The 13,663-nt window shown below is 41.6% G+C and overlaps 2 protein-coding genes across 7 annotated transcripts in view; one reads left to right on the top strand and one right to left on the bottom strand.

Moving 5' to 3' along the window:
* LOC150038978 (denticleless protein homolog) overlaps positions 1-11,274 on the bottom strand; it is a 34,024-nt gene extending 22,750 nt beyond the window's left edge. The window contains exons 1-6 of one of the 3 annotated variants that reach the window (XM_090328128.1): positions 11,107-11,274; positions 6,523-6,648; positions 5,821-5,919; positions 4,111-4,172; positions 3,905-4,025; positions 1,573-1,638 (exon numbers count right to left, since the gene is read on the bottom strand). In XM_090328128.1, the coding sequence (XP_090184254.1) occupies positions 1,573-1,638; positions 3,905-4,025; positions 4,111-4,172; positions 5,821-5,919; positions 6,523-6,648; positions 11,107-11,158 (526 nt within the window). In that variant the 5' untranslated portion in view covers positions 11,159-11,274. Of the gene's footprint in view, positions 1-1,572; positions 1,639-3,904; positions 4,026-4,110; positions 4,173-5,820; positions 5,920-6,522; positions 6,649-10,775; positions 10,866-11,106 lie in introns of those variants that run through there. The other 2 variants (XM_090328127.1, XM_090328129.1) reach the window with 2 other exon arrangements.
* Positions 10,893-13,663, top strand: part of LOC150038977 (integrator complex subunit 7) — a 51,927-nt gene continuing 49,156 nt past the window's right edge. Inside the window, exons 1-2 of one of the 4 annotated variants that reach the window (XM_090328123.1) lie at positions 10,893-11,022; positions 11,678-11,737. In XM_090328123.1, the coding sequence (XP_090184249.1) occupies positions 11,722-11,737 (16 nt within the window). In that variant the 5' untranslated portion in view covers positions 10,893-11,022; positions 11,678-11,721. Of the gene's footprint in view, positions 11,023-11,529; positions 11,738-12,066; positions 12,171-13,663 lie in introns of those variants that run through there. The other 3 variants (XM_090328125.1, XM_090328122.1, XM_090328124.1) reach the window with 3 other exon arrangements.

The raw sequence follows: 13,663 nt of genomic DNA, 5'->3' as shown, positions 1-13,663 counted from the left end.
AACAAAACAAAACACAAGAGCCACGAGCCAGTTGTTCACACCTATAATCCTAGTTACTCAGGAGGCTGAAATCTGTGGATCATGGATCAAAGCCAGTTACTACAGGAAGGTCCATGAGGCTCTTACCTTCAATTAACTACCAAAAAGCCAGAAGGGGAGCTGTGGCTCAATGGCATCAAAAAACTAGGAGATAGTGCCCAGACCCTGAGTTCAACTCCAGCATTGGCACAAAAACAAAACAGTCAATATTTATAGAAGCTTTATTCATAATGGTCAACGCCTGTCAATAACCAAAGTATCCATCCTTAAGCAGGTGAACAGATAAACTGATTTATCAAGACAACAAATTACTACTTAGCAGTAAAATGAGCCTGGTAAGCCATAAAGAATTGAAAAAAAATGCATGAATATTACTAAGGAAAAGAAGCCCACCTGAAAAGGCTACATACTATGATTCCAAATTCTTGTCATCCTGAAAAAGGCGAAGCCATGGAGACGATAAAAAATCAGTGGCTGTTATGATTTAGTTAGGAGGTAGGAATAAATAGCAGTAAAACTATTCTGTAAGATATATCATTATTCATTTGTACACAAATGCACCAACCAAAGAGAAAACTCTAAAACAAATTATAGATTTGGGGTGATAATAATTTGCTAAGGTAGTGTGTAAATATACTACCACTTAGGCATAGGATATTAAGAGAGGCTGTTACATGTAGGGCTTTAGAGTATATGGAAACTTTCTGTTCAATGTTGTTGTGAAGCTAAAACTACTGTACAAAATAAAATCATATTAATTGTGCCATAGGAAAATGTAAGCTTATATTTAATTTCATTTCTTTTTTTCTTTCTTTTTTTTTGTGGGTCATGGAGCTTGAACTTGGCCTGAGTGCTGTCCCTGAGCTCTTCAGCTCAGGGTTATCACCCTACCCTTGAGCCAAGCCCCATTTCCATTTTCTAAAGGTTAATTGGAGATAAGAGTCTCAGGTCCTTTTCTGCCTGGGCTGGCTTTGAACCTCGATCCTCAGAACTCAGCCTCCTAAGTAGCTAGGATTACAGGCGTGAGCCACCACACCCGGCTCATCTATTTCTTTAATACTTGAATAGGTTTTACCCAGAAAACCTATGTATATATAAATTTAATGCTATCAACATTTTAGGTGATACTGTAAGTCAGATGATGATATAAAGACAAAAGTGCAACTATACTTTCAATAAGTTACTACTTATTCCCTGAGGGACCGGGAATTTGACCTAGTGGTAGAGTACTTGCCTAGCGTGCACGAAGACCTGGATTCAATTCCTCAATATCACATACATAGAAAAAAGCCAGTAGTGGTACTGTGGCTCAAGTGGTAGAGATTTAGCCTTGAGAAAGCTCAAGGACAGTACTCAGGCCCTGAGCTCAAGCCCCAGGACTGGCCAAAAAAAAAAAAAAAAATAGACCAGAAATGCAGGATTCTGAAAACATGTGCCCCCTAGTGGCAATAAGATGAAATCACTAACATTTTTCATTCAAAATAATTGTGGTTAATCTTTATCAAAATTAAAATACAACCAGATTAAAACTACCTTTTTTGTTGCATCTGATGTCCCAGACCATAATATTGCCATCTCTTCCACCTGTACAGAATACAGCTGTGAAGAAAATTTATCAAGATGTTAATAAAATCAGTCAATGATATATTTCAATTTTCCAGAGTGCCAGGTACTGAATTTGGCAATAATGACCAAAACATTTTAAGTATAGGTAGGTGTTCATGGCTCACATCTGTAATCCTAGCTGCTTAGGAGGCTGAGAGCAGGACTGCAGTTTGAGGCCAGCATGGGCAGAAAAGTTCTTGAAACTTGGGCACTGGAGGCTCATGCCTATAATCTTAGCTACTCAGGAGGGTGAGTATTAACAACCAAAAACCAGAAGTGCACTGCGGCTCCTAGTGAGAGTGAGCCTTGAGCAAAGAGAGCTCCAGGACAGTGCCCAGATCAAATCCTACGACCAACAACAACCAAAAGAATAAAAGGTAGCTTACAATCACTACACTTGCAAAAAAGGAAAGGTTAAGGTAAGTTCTTCAGAACAAGATTAAATGACACCAGAGGAAAGGATAAAGATGACACTGAAAGAGAAATCATGAGTTCAGTTTTGAGAATTTAAGTGTTTGCAGAGATGACAAGGATAAAAATATAGATCTGAGCTAGGCGGGTGCAGTGGCTCACTCCTGTATTCCTAGCTACTCAGGAGGCTGAGATCTGAGGATCGTGGTTCAAAGTCAGGTAAGGCACTAAAGACTCGAGACTCTTATCTCCAATTAACCACTAGAAAACAGGAAGTGGAGCTGTAGCTCAAGGGGTAGGGAAATAGCCTTGAGCTGAAGAATTCAGGAACAGCGCCCAGACCCAGCGTTCAAGACCCATGACCCACCAAAAAAAAAAAAAAAAAAAAATAGGGCTGGAAGTTTGGCTTAATGGTAGAGTGCTTGCCTAGCATGCACGAAGACCAGGGTTCAATTCCTCAGTACCACATACATAGAAAAAAGCTGGAAGTGGTGCTGAGGCTCAAGTGGTAGAGCTCTAGCCTTGAGAAAATCCAAGGACAGTGCTCAGGCCATGAGCTCAAGCCCAGGACTGGCAAAAAAAAAAAAAAAAAAATCTTTGTCAATACAAGCTCAAGCAGAGTGAAAAAACACAGAAACATCAAATTTTTAAGCAGAGAAACAAAACCATGGGTTGGAGGCATTAAGTAATAGAGCACCAGCCAGTGAGCAAGTATAAGAGTCCTAGTGTTGGACCAAAAAAGAATCATAACCAGTTTACTTCAACCTCATGTTCTATCTTTTGGGGGGAGAAGTGGGGACAAAGAGCCTTATACTTGTTCTACTTGCTTGCTCATATCTGATATTTGCAACCTGAGTCATGTCATCAATCTGGCTTTTTACTGGTGACTTGGAGATGGAATCTCTTGATTTTTTTGTCTAGATTGGCTCTGAATTAGAAACCTCGAGGACTCAGCCTCTTGAACAGCTAGGATTACAGGTATGATCCAACTGAGTGTAGCTTCCATCTCTATGAGAGTCAATGTGTGATCAGTATAAAAGATTTTACTTCAACAGACCTTTAATCTTAGGTAGAAATATGGTGACTGTTCATAAATTTTCACCTTATTTGCAAGATTATACCCAGAAAAAAAACTATCAGAAGACTCTCTTGTTTCTAAAGACGGGCTGAAGAGAATGACCATAAGAATGGCCCTATACTGGAGCCAGCAGTGTAGCCTAGTGGTAGAGTGCTCATCTAGCATGCAGGAAGCCCTGGGTTCAATTTCTTGGTACCACATACACAGAAAAAGCTGGAAGTGGTGCTGTGGCTCAAGTGGCGGAGTGCTAGCCTTGAGCTAGGCATTGTCCAAGGACAGCGCCCAGTCCCTGAGTTCAAGCCCCAAGACTGAAGAAAAAAAAAAAATGGGTCTAACTATCAACTTACTTTCTTTAAGACTTCCATTCAGGCCAGAATCTCAATCACCTATGTACTACGTAGGTAAAATAATGGGGGAAGGGGGAGTTGAAACAATTACAGCTTTAAATTTCCCTGCAGCAAAAAATTTTAAGGAGCTGGTACCAGTGGCTCACACCTGTAATCCAAGCTACTCAGTAGGCTAAGATCTGAGGATAGTGGTTCAAAGCCAGCCCAGGCAATAAGTCTGTGAGACTCTTATCTCCAATTAAGTACCGGAAAACCAAAAGTGGCACTGTGGCTCAAGTAGTCTCAAGTGGTCAGGTGCTAGCTGTGCTGAAGAACTCAGGGACAAAGCCCTGACCCAGAGTTCAAGTCCCACAGCTGACCAAAAAAACAAAAACAAAAACCCAAAAAGATTTTAAGGAGATAAAAAGGATAAGGACAAACCTACCCTTTTCAAACTTAGAGAAGGCAACAGACTTGAGGCTGCACTGATGACCTTTGCATGTTCCAATCAGCTCACCAGCTTTCACATCCCAAAATTTGGCTGACTGATCACCCGATGCTGTAACCTTTCAAAAAAAAGGTAGTATAATTTTTAAAAAGGAACCTTTTATCAGTATTTATCCAGAGTCAAATGAAGGGAAAGCTACTTACAAGTTTAAGTTCCCCAGGGACCCAGGCCAAGTCAAAGACAGCATTCCAATGAGCCATCCATTCTAAATAAGGAAAATATAAACATGAATCATCTAGATTGAATTGGAGCCATTAAAAGCATGTTAAGGGACCGGGAGTTTGGCCTAGTGGTAGAGTGCTTGCCTAGCATGCACAAAGGCCCAAGTTCAATTCCTCAGTATCACATATGTAGAAAAAAGCTGGAAGTGGTGTTATGGCTCAAGTGGTAGAGCTCTAGCCTTGAGAAAAGTCCAAGGACAGTGCTCAGGCCCTGACTTCAAGCCCCACAACTGGAAAAAAATAAATAAAAGCATGCTAAATGCCTTGACCGCTAATGAAATGATCAATGGTCAGCATTGTAAGGTCCATGGGCCAAGGAGACTCATATTACACATTCCCTTCATTACCACATAGGAGACCTTTCCTCTCACACCACATCACTTTTCATTAATAGACCAGAAGTACTCTCTAACATGGAATCTTTTTGAAACATTCTCCTGCTCAAAAATCTTTACAATGTTCTCTAAATGGAACGTTAGTAACCACATTTCTCTATTATCCGATTCCAACCAAATCAAATTGTTCCTTATTTTTTCAATATATTCATGTTTCCCACCCTCTAGGTTGATGGTTTTCCCTCTACTTATGTGTGCCCTCTTCCATTTCCATTCGTCTATCTACCACAGGTCAACTCAAATGTTCTATCTTTAAAAAAAGAAATCCTGAGCCGGGTACAGTGGCTCATGCCTGTAATCCTAGCTATTCAGGAGGCTGAGATTGGTTCAAAGTCAGCCCAGGCACTAGCACTAAAGACTGACTGAGAGATTCATATCTCCAATTAAATCACTAGAAAACAGGAACTGGGGCTGTGGCTCAGAGGTAGGGCTCAGGGATAGCACCAGGGCAAGAGTTGAAGCCCCATGACCTACACCCACACCCACAAAAATGCTGATCTGATTTTGTATATCAACAATTTTTTTTGGATGGGGGTTGTCCTGAGGCTTGAACTCTGCGCCTGTGCACTGTCCCTAAACTATTCAGCTCAAGGCTACCATCCTACCCCTGGGCCTGGGCATTGTCCCTGAGCTCTTCAGCTCAAGGCTACCAACCTGCCCCTTGAGTCACAGACCCACTTCCCATTTTCTAGTGGTTAATTGGAGATAAGGGTCTCCTGGTCTTTAGTGCCCGGGCTGGTTTTGAACTGTGATCCTCAGATCTCAGACATCTGAGTAGGTAGGACTACAAGCGTGAGCCACCTCACTGGCAGCTGTATGGCTACACAAGTGTATCTCTGCCCCAGTTGTACATCGACATTTATGGCCTTTGTTTTACTTTAGCTAATTACATACCATACTTCCTTGTTTAAAATGATCAGCTCCTCAAGGTCAGAAATTTGTTTTACATTTGGAAAATATATCTCAATATTTAAAGCATATTTCCCACACTAAGTGTAAAAAATTAACTTTGTAGCCTGTAATCCTAGCTGCTCAAGAGGTTAAGATCCTGGGATAAACTCAAATCTCCAATTAAGCACTAAAAAATCTGGAAATGGAGGCATGGCTTAAGTGTTAGAGCACTAGCCTTGAGCAGAAAAGCTCAAGGATAGTGCCCAGGCCCTGTACACATGTGGATACACATGCATATGTATAAGCACAGACACACACAATGGGAAAATAAGAACTATAGATTTACCTTTGTAGCACTTTTTTTTGCTAGTTTGTGATTCAGTATCATACAGTCTAACAAAGCCTTCTTCATTGGCAACTGCTAAAATGTGCTCCATGTTGGGGGCTAAATAAGAAATAGAAGTTCATAAAAAGTAAAAAAAAAAAAAAGTTTTCATTCAACTATTAGAGCATTAAGTGATTCAAAACTATCAAAATTATCTTCACATATTCTTAGAGAAAGAGTAAATCAAAATTGGTACTGGCCAATAGCAAATAAAAGCATATGATATAAATGGGCTGAGTCTATTAATCTTAAATGTTTTCTTTACAACCTTTTACCATTCTTCTCTTACGATTACAAATGAAAAGTTCTTCTATTTCTGTTCATATTTTCCCAGTAATCACAGAAAGATACATATTCAAGCGGATCAAAGAGATCTATTGGGCAAAATCATTTTCCTGGTGGTTGAAACTTAGTAACCTTTTCCATATATTTCTTTGAAAAACTAGTGCTATAAAATATAAAAGCCCTATGCTTTTAGAGAAAATATGTAATTATACTAACTATACACAGAAATTAAGAAAATGTCTATTTCATAAGCCAGGAGTAGTTATTAGAACAATTCTAACATCTATTTTAGTTTTCTTTCAAGGGCAAACACTACTTTTTCCCTCTATGTTATGAATAAATTCTGTGCATGATTAGCCACATTGACAGCTTTCTTACCAGAAGAAAAGGTGCATCCAAAAGGAGGAACTGGAGTTCCTGATTCTCCATAAGAAGTATGCTCATCATTATAGCTGCACTGATAACCATTTAGAAGGGACTGCAGAGGGTAATATGAAGACCACCCTAAAACAAAAGAAAGCTAAGTAATATCACACCTGAAGACTTTTCACAAATGCAGTGCAGAGATAAGTTTGTTTGTTCTTAAAGAGTTTGAACGTTTACTAACTAGAGTCTCCTCTAGAATGCTCTGTTTTTGGTATTTTCTTGAGACACTAAGGATCAATTCTCATTAGTATACTATGATTAGAAGTAGCCTTTATACAATTAAAAAAAGATCTGGATGCAGTAGCCTATATAATCTTAGCTACTTGGCAGGTGGAGATCCGGTTCATAAAATTCTATCTCAAGCAATGGCTGGCCAGTGTCTTCCTAGCTAGTCAGAGAAGCACCAATAAGGAAGTTCCAGACAGGCCCGATCTTCAGTTTAAACCCCAGTGCAGCCAAAAAAACCAAAGACGTCTTGTCCTTTGTCCTACAAAAAGCATTTTCATTAAACTGTTATTCTCTTGAATGAAACATCTTGGAGTCTCTAAACCAACACTACTACAAACAACTTACTAACAACCACCATACATAATCCACTGTTCAAAGGGCTAAATGAAATAGTGTGCCTATTACAGTCAGCAATATATTCACTAAGTTAATAATACAATCGTTTTATGCATGTTTTTCTTACTGTGCTGAAATTTTAGGATTCTAAAACTAAGGGCCAGTTGTAGTATCATAAAGCATAGAAGAATGATCTTGTTAATATGTGCATGGTCCTAAATGGTTTGCCCACCTTCAGAGATTTGTTTTCATGTTAACACAGAGGCTGATCTAGCAAAATGTGCGACGAAGTATGTTACAGATTTCAGGGATATTGCCATTGATTCCAGTTGGTAGGCACCCGTAATCTTAAAACCTAAAACCTTTGTGTGTGTGTGGGGGGGGTGGACTGGGTCCTGCTACTTGCTGGGCAAGTACCAGTTTGAACCACACCCCCAGCCCATCTGAAACCTTGACTATTATGTTTGTGTTCCAAATGTTTGGATTTTATAGAATTTCAAAATTCAGACTTTTGGATATAGGGATGTTTGTTCAATCTGTAAAAGAAGCACTCATTCGACAAAATTACTGAAAACTAATTTTTCCATTTAGCATCTTAGGAAACAATGATTTTACAAATTTGTTGTCTAAATAACTAACATACTTTGTAGTACTTTTCATTCTCATTATGTCGTTTTGTTTAGACAAGACATTTTAGCATGACAGATCCCAGAAAAATCTAGTCTGAGATGTGAGAAAGAAGCTTAAATGAATCAGTAGAAAGACAGCAAAGAAATTTAATCTCAATTTAACAATTCCTCATGAAGGCATTACCTCATAATTTCAATGTCAGATAAGGAAAACCAAGCAGTTAAAATCACTAAAAGTATGCAATAACCATTTGTTAGGTTCAAAAATATCTACCTACAAAGCCAATTTAAAAACAAAAGCCTCCATTTTAAGAATATGTAAATGTTCATGTGTAGTGTGAATTTTTTTTTTTTTTTTTTTTGCCAGTCCTGGGTTTGAGCTCAGGGCCTGAGCACTGTCCTTGGACTTTCTCAAGGCTAGAGCTCTACCACTTGAGCCTCAGCACCACTTCCGGCTTTTTTCTATGCATGTGGTAAGCAGGAATCGAACCCAGGTTTTCATGCATGCTGGGCAAGCACTTTAACCACTAGGCCAAATTCCCGGCCCCTGTAGTGTGAATTTTTAAACATTTAATTATTGAAATTCAAAAGCAGATCAAATTATTATCTTATGATGCTCTGGAAAGCTTAGTGTCCAACAATAGTGACTTTTCCACTTTGCCTCATGGCCTTCAACTACTATCCAATCCTAGGACTAACCTCAAGGTGATTTACTGAAAGGTTCCTGCTTATTTTTCTAGTTTTGCAATCCCCCACAACACAATCTTGATAATCTCCTTAACTTACTTTTGTTGTTTTTGCCTTTTTTTTTTTGGTACTAGGCTCAAACCCAGAATGATGCACTTGCTAGGTAAGCTCTGAGCCACTAAGGTACATCCCAGTCTACTTTTGGACTTTCATTGTGTAATAAACATAACTTGCAACTCCCACAACACTCATTTGAAAAAAATCTATTATTTATTCACCTATAGCTTAAGACTCTGGGGTTACATGTAAACTTCCGAGAAGTATACAGGATATGAAAGTTTTTAGACAACCAAATTTCTAGACACTCAACTTTCACATAGCATACATATATAGCTATACTACACACACACACACACACACACACACACACACACACCTACCTAAAACTGGTCTGAGAAGGTTGAGGTGAATCCCTTCCCTTCCATCTTCGCTACTTCCTTTCTTATACTTTACAAAAGGCATTCACACAACCCCATCTTACACCTTGCAAGGTATTTAAAAAATATACTTTCAGTAAAATTTTACTTTCTTCTTGAAAGTTATCAAACTTATTTGTACCAATTGCATATTACTACTACTACTAACTACTAGGATAATTCAGTCCAAGGGAAACTTTTAGTTCTTGAAATCCTATGTTCACCTTAAACAGAAATATATATACACACACATATATATATGCATACACACATATATTAGACATAGAGGAGTTTATAGGGAGATCAGTGAAAGAACTTTTTCAACTATACAATTATATTGCATTATGATCTATGAGACAAAATGGAAATGACGAGGGAAAGCAATGACTAAGTTTGTTAAAATATATGGCATTATGTCTATCACTATATTTACATTCTATTTAAGATGACCAATATTTACGTACATTTAAACTTGTAAAAAACTTCCAGACACATTTAAAAATACACAAAAGAAGTAATCAAATTTCCACTGTGTGGAGATCACTGGAACAATTAAGAGAAGATGATCAATTCAAGAAAATTTAAGGGAACCTTCTGAATATGTAATAAATAACAAGATAAAGTCATGGGATGACTCAGGTTTAAAACACTAAGGTCACTCACTAAAACAGGTCTGGGGGAAAGTGAGTTCAGTTTTGCATATTTGAGATGCTTGTCTAACCACCTGGTTGAAGATCAAGCCATACAGCTCTTATAGAAACCAATCTAAAATATAAGGAATGAAAGGTGGTAGGGTAGAAGGGTGACACCAAAACCGAAGGAAAAAGATGTTTGTATAGACTTCAATAAATGACATCTAATAATGAATCTTTTTCAGTGCCTATCATATAGGCGTATTTGTGAATAGGAGGAAAGAGCAATCAGGGAGAAAAACTCAGTCACAAAACAATGAGTGAATAGCTTTCCAATTTTTCACACCAACAGAAAAGAGTACGGTGGAATAAAACAACAGTGATTTAATGCTAGAGACAATTAACAACCACTGTGCAGTGCTGCCATTAATGACACCAAGGGCAAAGTTACTCAAACAGTAGAGATGGAGCCATTTTGCCTGTAATTTCCAAGAGAGAAGGAAGGATGGTATAGTTTTAGAAGGGCACTGGAAGTTCAAAGACTTTGGTCAACTTAATATCCTTTTCTTAGACCCACTCCTTAAATATAAAAAAGTTCTCAGATTCTTTTCTCTTTGTTTCCCATGTGGTTTCAGCGGGGAGGGGAGAAGGAAGACAGTTGGGTTGCAACTGTTCTTTACGCGAGCAAGATTTCATTTCTGTTCACATTAATCTAGATCGTTAAATTCTTTACCAGAGATTCAAGCTGGTGAAATCCAAACCAAACCTGAGCTCAAATCTCTGACTGTCAGACGTTTTCAACTAAAGAGGCCTGAAGGACTGTCGAAAATCCAGTTGAATTTTTACACACTGTCCAGAGACACACCTTGAAGAAGAAAACAAAACGCTTGGATTCCATTCCTCGAGTCCCTCTGGCATGGAAAAACATAGTTCACTTTATTATTAATGGTCACCCCTGGGGGGAGGGGGAGGCGGGGAGTGTGAATTCTCTAGGTCCAGTACTGACGAAGGGCGGGAGGGGAGGGGGAGATTTCGACGCGACTAACAGCAGAAGCCCGGTCTCCTCGGCTGGACCGGGTCGGCCTGGGCCGCGCGGGGTCACCGTCAGGGGCGCGTGCCACAGCGGACCGCGAGGATCACTGAGGTGCCGCGGCGAGGGAACCTACACGAGCCGACGATCGCACGGTCGTCCCGAGAACGCGGCCCCCCAGACTCACCCGGCCGCCCATGCCTGTCTAGTTAACGCGCGAGACTGACGTCAGCACGAGGGGCCCCGGAGGCCAGTTCACTCAACGTCCTTCCCTCGGCCTCCACGTCTACTTTTCAAGGCCCGATCACGATGAGGAGGGTCCGGAGGGGATGAAGATACAACATTCCCCGCTAGTGTTCGCTCACGTGAACTCTGGCCGCCCGAGAACTCCGAAGGCCCGAAAATCGGATCGCAGTCGGCCCGGATCCCCAGTGGTTGTTTTTTTTTTTTTTTTTTTGGAGGACGGGGGGGGGGGGGAAGCCCTCCAGCCGCGAGCACCGTTTAAGACCGTTACTCACCATTCCTCGAGACGCCGAGCTGAGGCTGGCGGAGCACTGAATTGAAGAGCATCTGGACCAGAAGAAAAGGCTCGGCTGAGGGGGAAAAAAAAAAAAGCCGTGAAAAACGGCCGCCACGTTCGCTAGGAACCGTGGATTGCGCCCTCCGCCACTCGACCCGTTAGGAGCCTCCAACTCCCGCCACTGTAAGCCCCGGCCGCCAAACTCCGCGCCAAACTGACGTCACGCGTTCTGATTGGCTCCCGCCGCTGCATCCGAGCGCTTCTGACTCATTTCCCCCCTCGAATCCCCGCCTTCTTTTTTACTCAGCCGCGGGAACTCCTGGCTCTGGAGCTCCCTGAGCGCCTGCGCGGGGGGGGGGGGGGGGGGGGGCGCGGAGGCGCCTGCGAACGGCGGGGGAGACCATGACGCATGCGTAATACCGCTTGACAAAGAGCGGAGGAAAAATCCGCGAGACGAGCGCTTGGAGAAGATGGCGGCGTGGAGGCAGAGTTTGCAATCTTTCTAGACTAGACTGGTCGAGGAACTATTCGAGTCATGGCGTCAAACTCAACTAAGTCTTTCCTGGCAGATGCAGGGTACGGTGAACAGGAACTGGATGCCAACTCCGCTCTTATGGAATTGGACAAAGGTATTGGAAAGAGCGGGCGGAACGCGGCTGGGGGAAATGGCGCCACCCCGTGGTGGTGGCCTCGGGAGAGCCCGGCGACGCATGCGTGTTGGTTCTCTCCAGGCGGGGGAGCGCCTGGTGGGCTGCTGGGCGCGGGTTTGGCTCCGGGAGGCTGCACACCCGCTGAACGAGCCCGTTTGGACCCCGTGAGGGCGCAGTACTCCAGTCTTTTCCAACACTGAAATGGTCAGGTTGTGAGATTGTCCCTCGGCACCTTCCGTCGAGGTCTTGTACTGAAGAAGTCATTTGCACCTGACAGCGACTTTTTTGTTTGGTCTCCTTGTATCCGTTCCCCCGCTCACTGTTTCCGGACAGGTTCCACGCGTGACCGTGTGTGAGCAGGGGTGCGTGCGTGCGCGTGCGCGCGCTGGTGGAGCTTGGGAGTTAGAGCGAGGTAAATTTAAACTGTGCTGATTTGGTCGTGGTAGATAAGATCTAATTTCAGATTACCGTCTGCTGCGTGAGCGTAGTACTGGGCCGGCAAGAGTGGTAAACATTCAACGACTACGACGGCATGCAGAAGATGTATCGATTAAGCGCTAAAATAGACCTTCCATCTTGGATATAGGAAGCCAGTCCTGGGGCTTGAGCACGGTCCTTGGGCTTTTCCCTCAAGGCTCGTGCCCTGCCACTTGAACCACACCACCACTTCCAACTTTTCTGTGTATGTGGTGCCGAGGAATCGAACCCGGGTCTTTGTGCATGCTAGGCAAGCACTCTACCTCTAGGCCAAACTACCGGCCTCAAGAGGGGATTGGTTAATTTTTTTTTATCAGTAAAGAACTCGAGTATTAATATGAAATCTTTTTTTTTTCAGTGTACTTCAAGGATCTTTATTATATGAGGGGACCATTTTAGCAGCTGGTCTACAGTTAATTCTTAGCTAACTGTATGGCCTGTGATGGCTACAGTAATGTATAATGAAGAGCTGGACTAGAAGTCATAAGGATCTTTGAGCCACCTCTTGGTTCTCTGACTTGGGTAGTGCCTGTTGATTCTTTTCAGTCTGTTGAGGTTTTTTTTGTTTATTTTATTTATTTTTGGCTGTAATGCTTTTATTAGGTTGGTCTACGCAAAAGTTTCTTGGATTTTTGTTTTAAGCTCAAAATATTTATTGATGGAACAAAGAATATAATTTTATTTTATTTTATTTTTTTGCCAGTCCTGGGTTTGAGCTCAGGGTTTGAGCACTGTGCTTGGACTTTCTCAAGGCTAGAGCTCTACCACTTGAGCCCCAGCACCACTTCCGGCTTTTTTCTATGTATGTGGTACCAAGGATTTGAACCCGGGTCTTCGTGCATGCTAGGCAAGCACTCTACCACTAGGCCAAACTCCCAGCCCAAGAATATAATTTTAATGGGATAGTAGACACAGCTGTGGATTAAAAGAACGTACTGGAAAGCCATAATTTTAGGAACTTTAAATCTGTAAATCAAGGAACTTGTGAAGTGCCTCTCTAACTGATCAACATCAAACAGTTCTTTTTACCCAATTCCCAAAATCAGAATGATATCCTTTCTTAAAGAATTCCTCTCTCTTATACTTGAGACATTCAACCTGTTTTTTTTTTAAACCTATCCCTTTTCAGCCTGATTTTTTTCTTATTTTTAGCAATCTCCTTCCTAAAGAATTGTTTACACATCTTGCATAGCTTTCCAAAGCAACGAAACAGGTACGCAAGCAAGCACTGAGTCCCAGAGTCAGCCAAGGTGAATGAAGACTAGTAAACGGAACCAGCTTTGGCAAAACAGTTGCTCTGGCTCCCTCAAAGAAATGGAATGCCACCTTAGGTTTCTCCACTAGTGCCAAATCTTGTTTCTTTTCTTTTCTTTTCTTTCTTTTTATGTATTTATTTTGTTGGTCCTGGGGCTTGAATTCAGGGCCTGC

This window comes from Megascapheus bottae, unplaced genomic scaffold (assembly GCF_031878675.1).
Source record: "Megascapheus bottae isolate mThoBot1 unplaced genomic scaffold, mThoBot2.hap1 H_1, whole genome shotgun sequence".
Taxonomy (NCBI): domain Eukaryota; kingdom Metazoa; phylum Chordata; class Mammalia; order Rodentia; family Geomyidae; genus Megascapheus; species Megascapheus bottae.
Note: the sequence above shows the minus strand (reverse complement) of the source record. Positions and strands in the feature narration are given on the sequence as shown.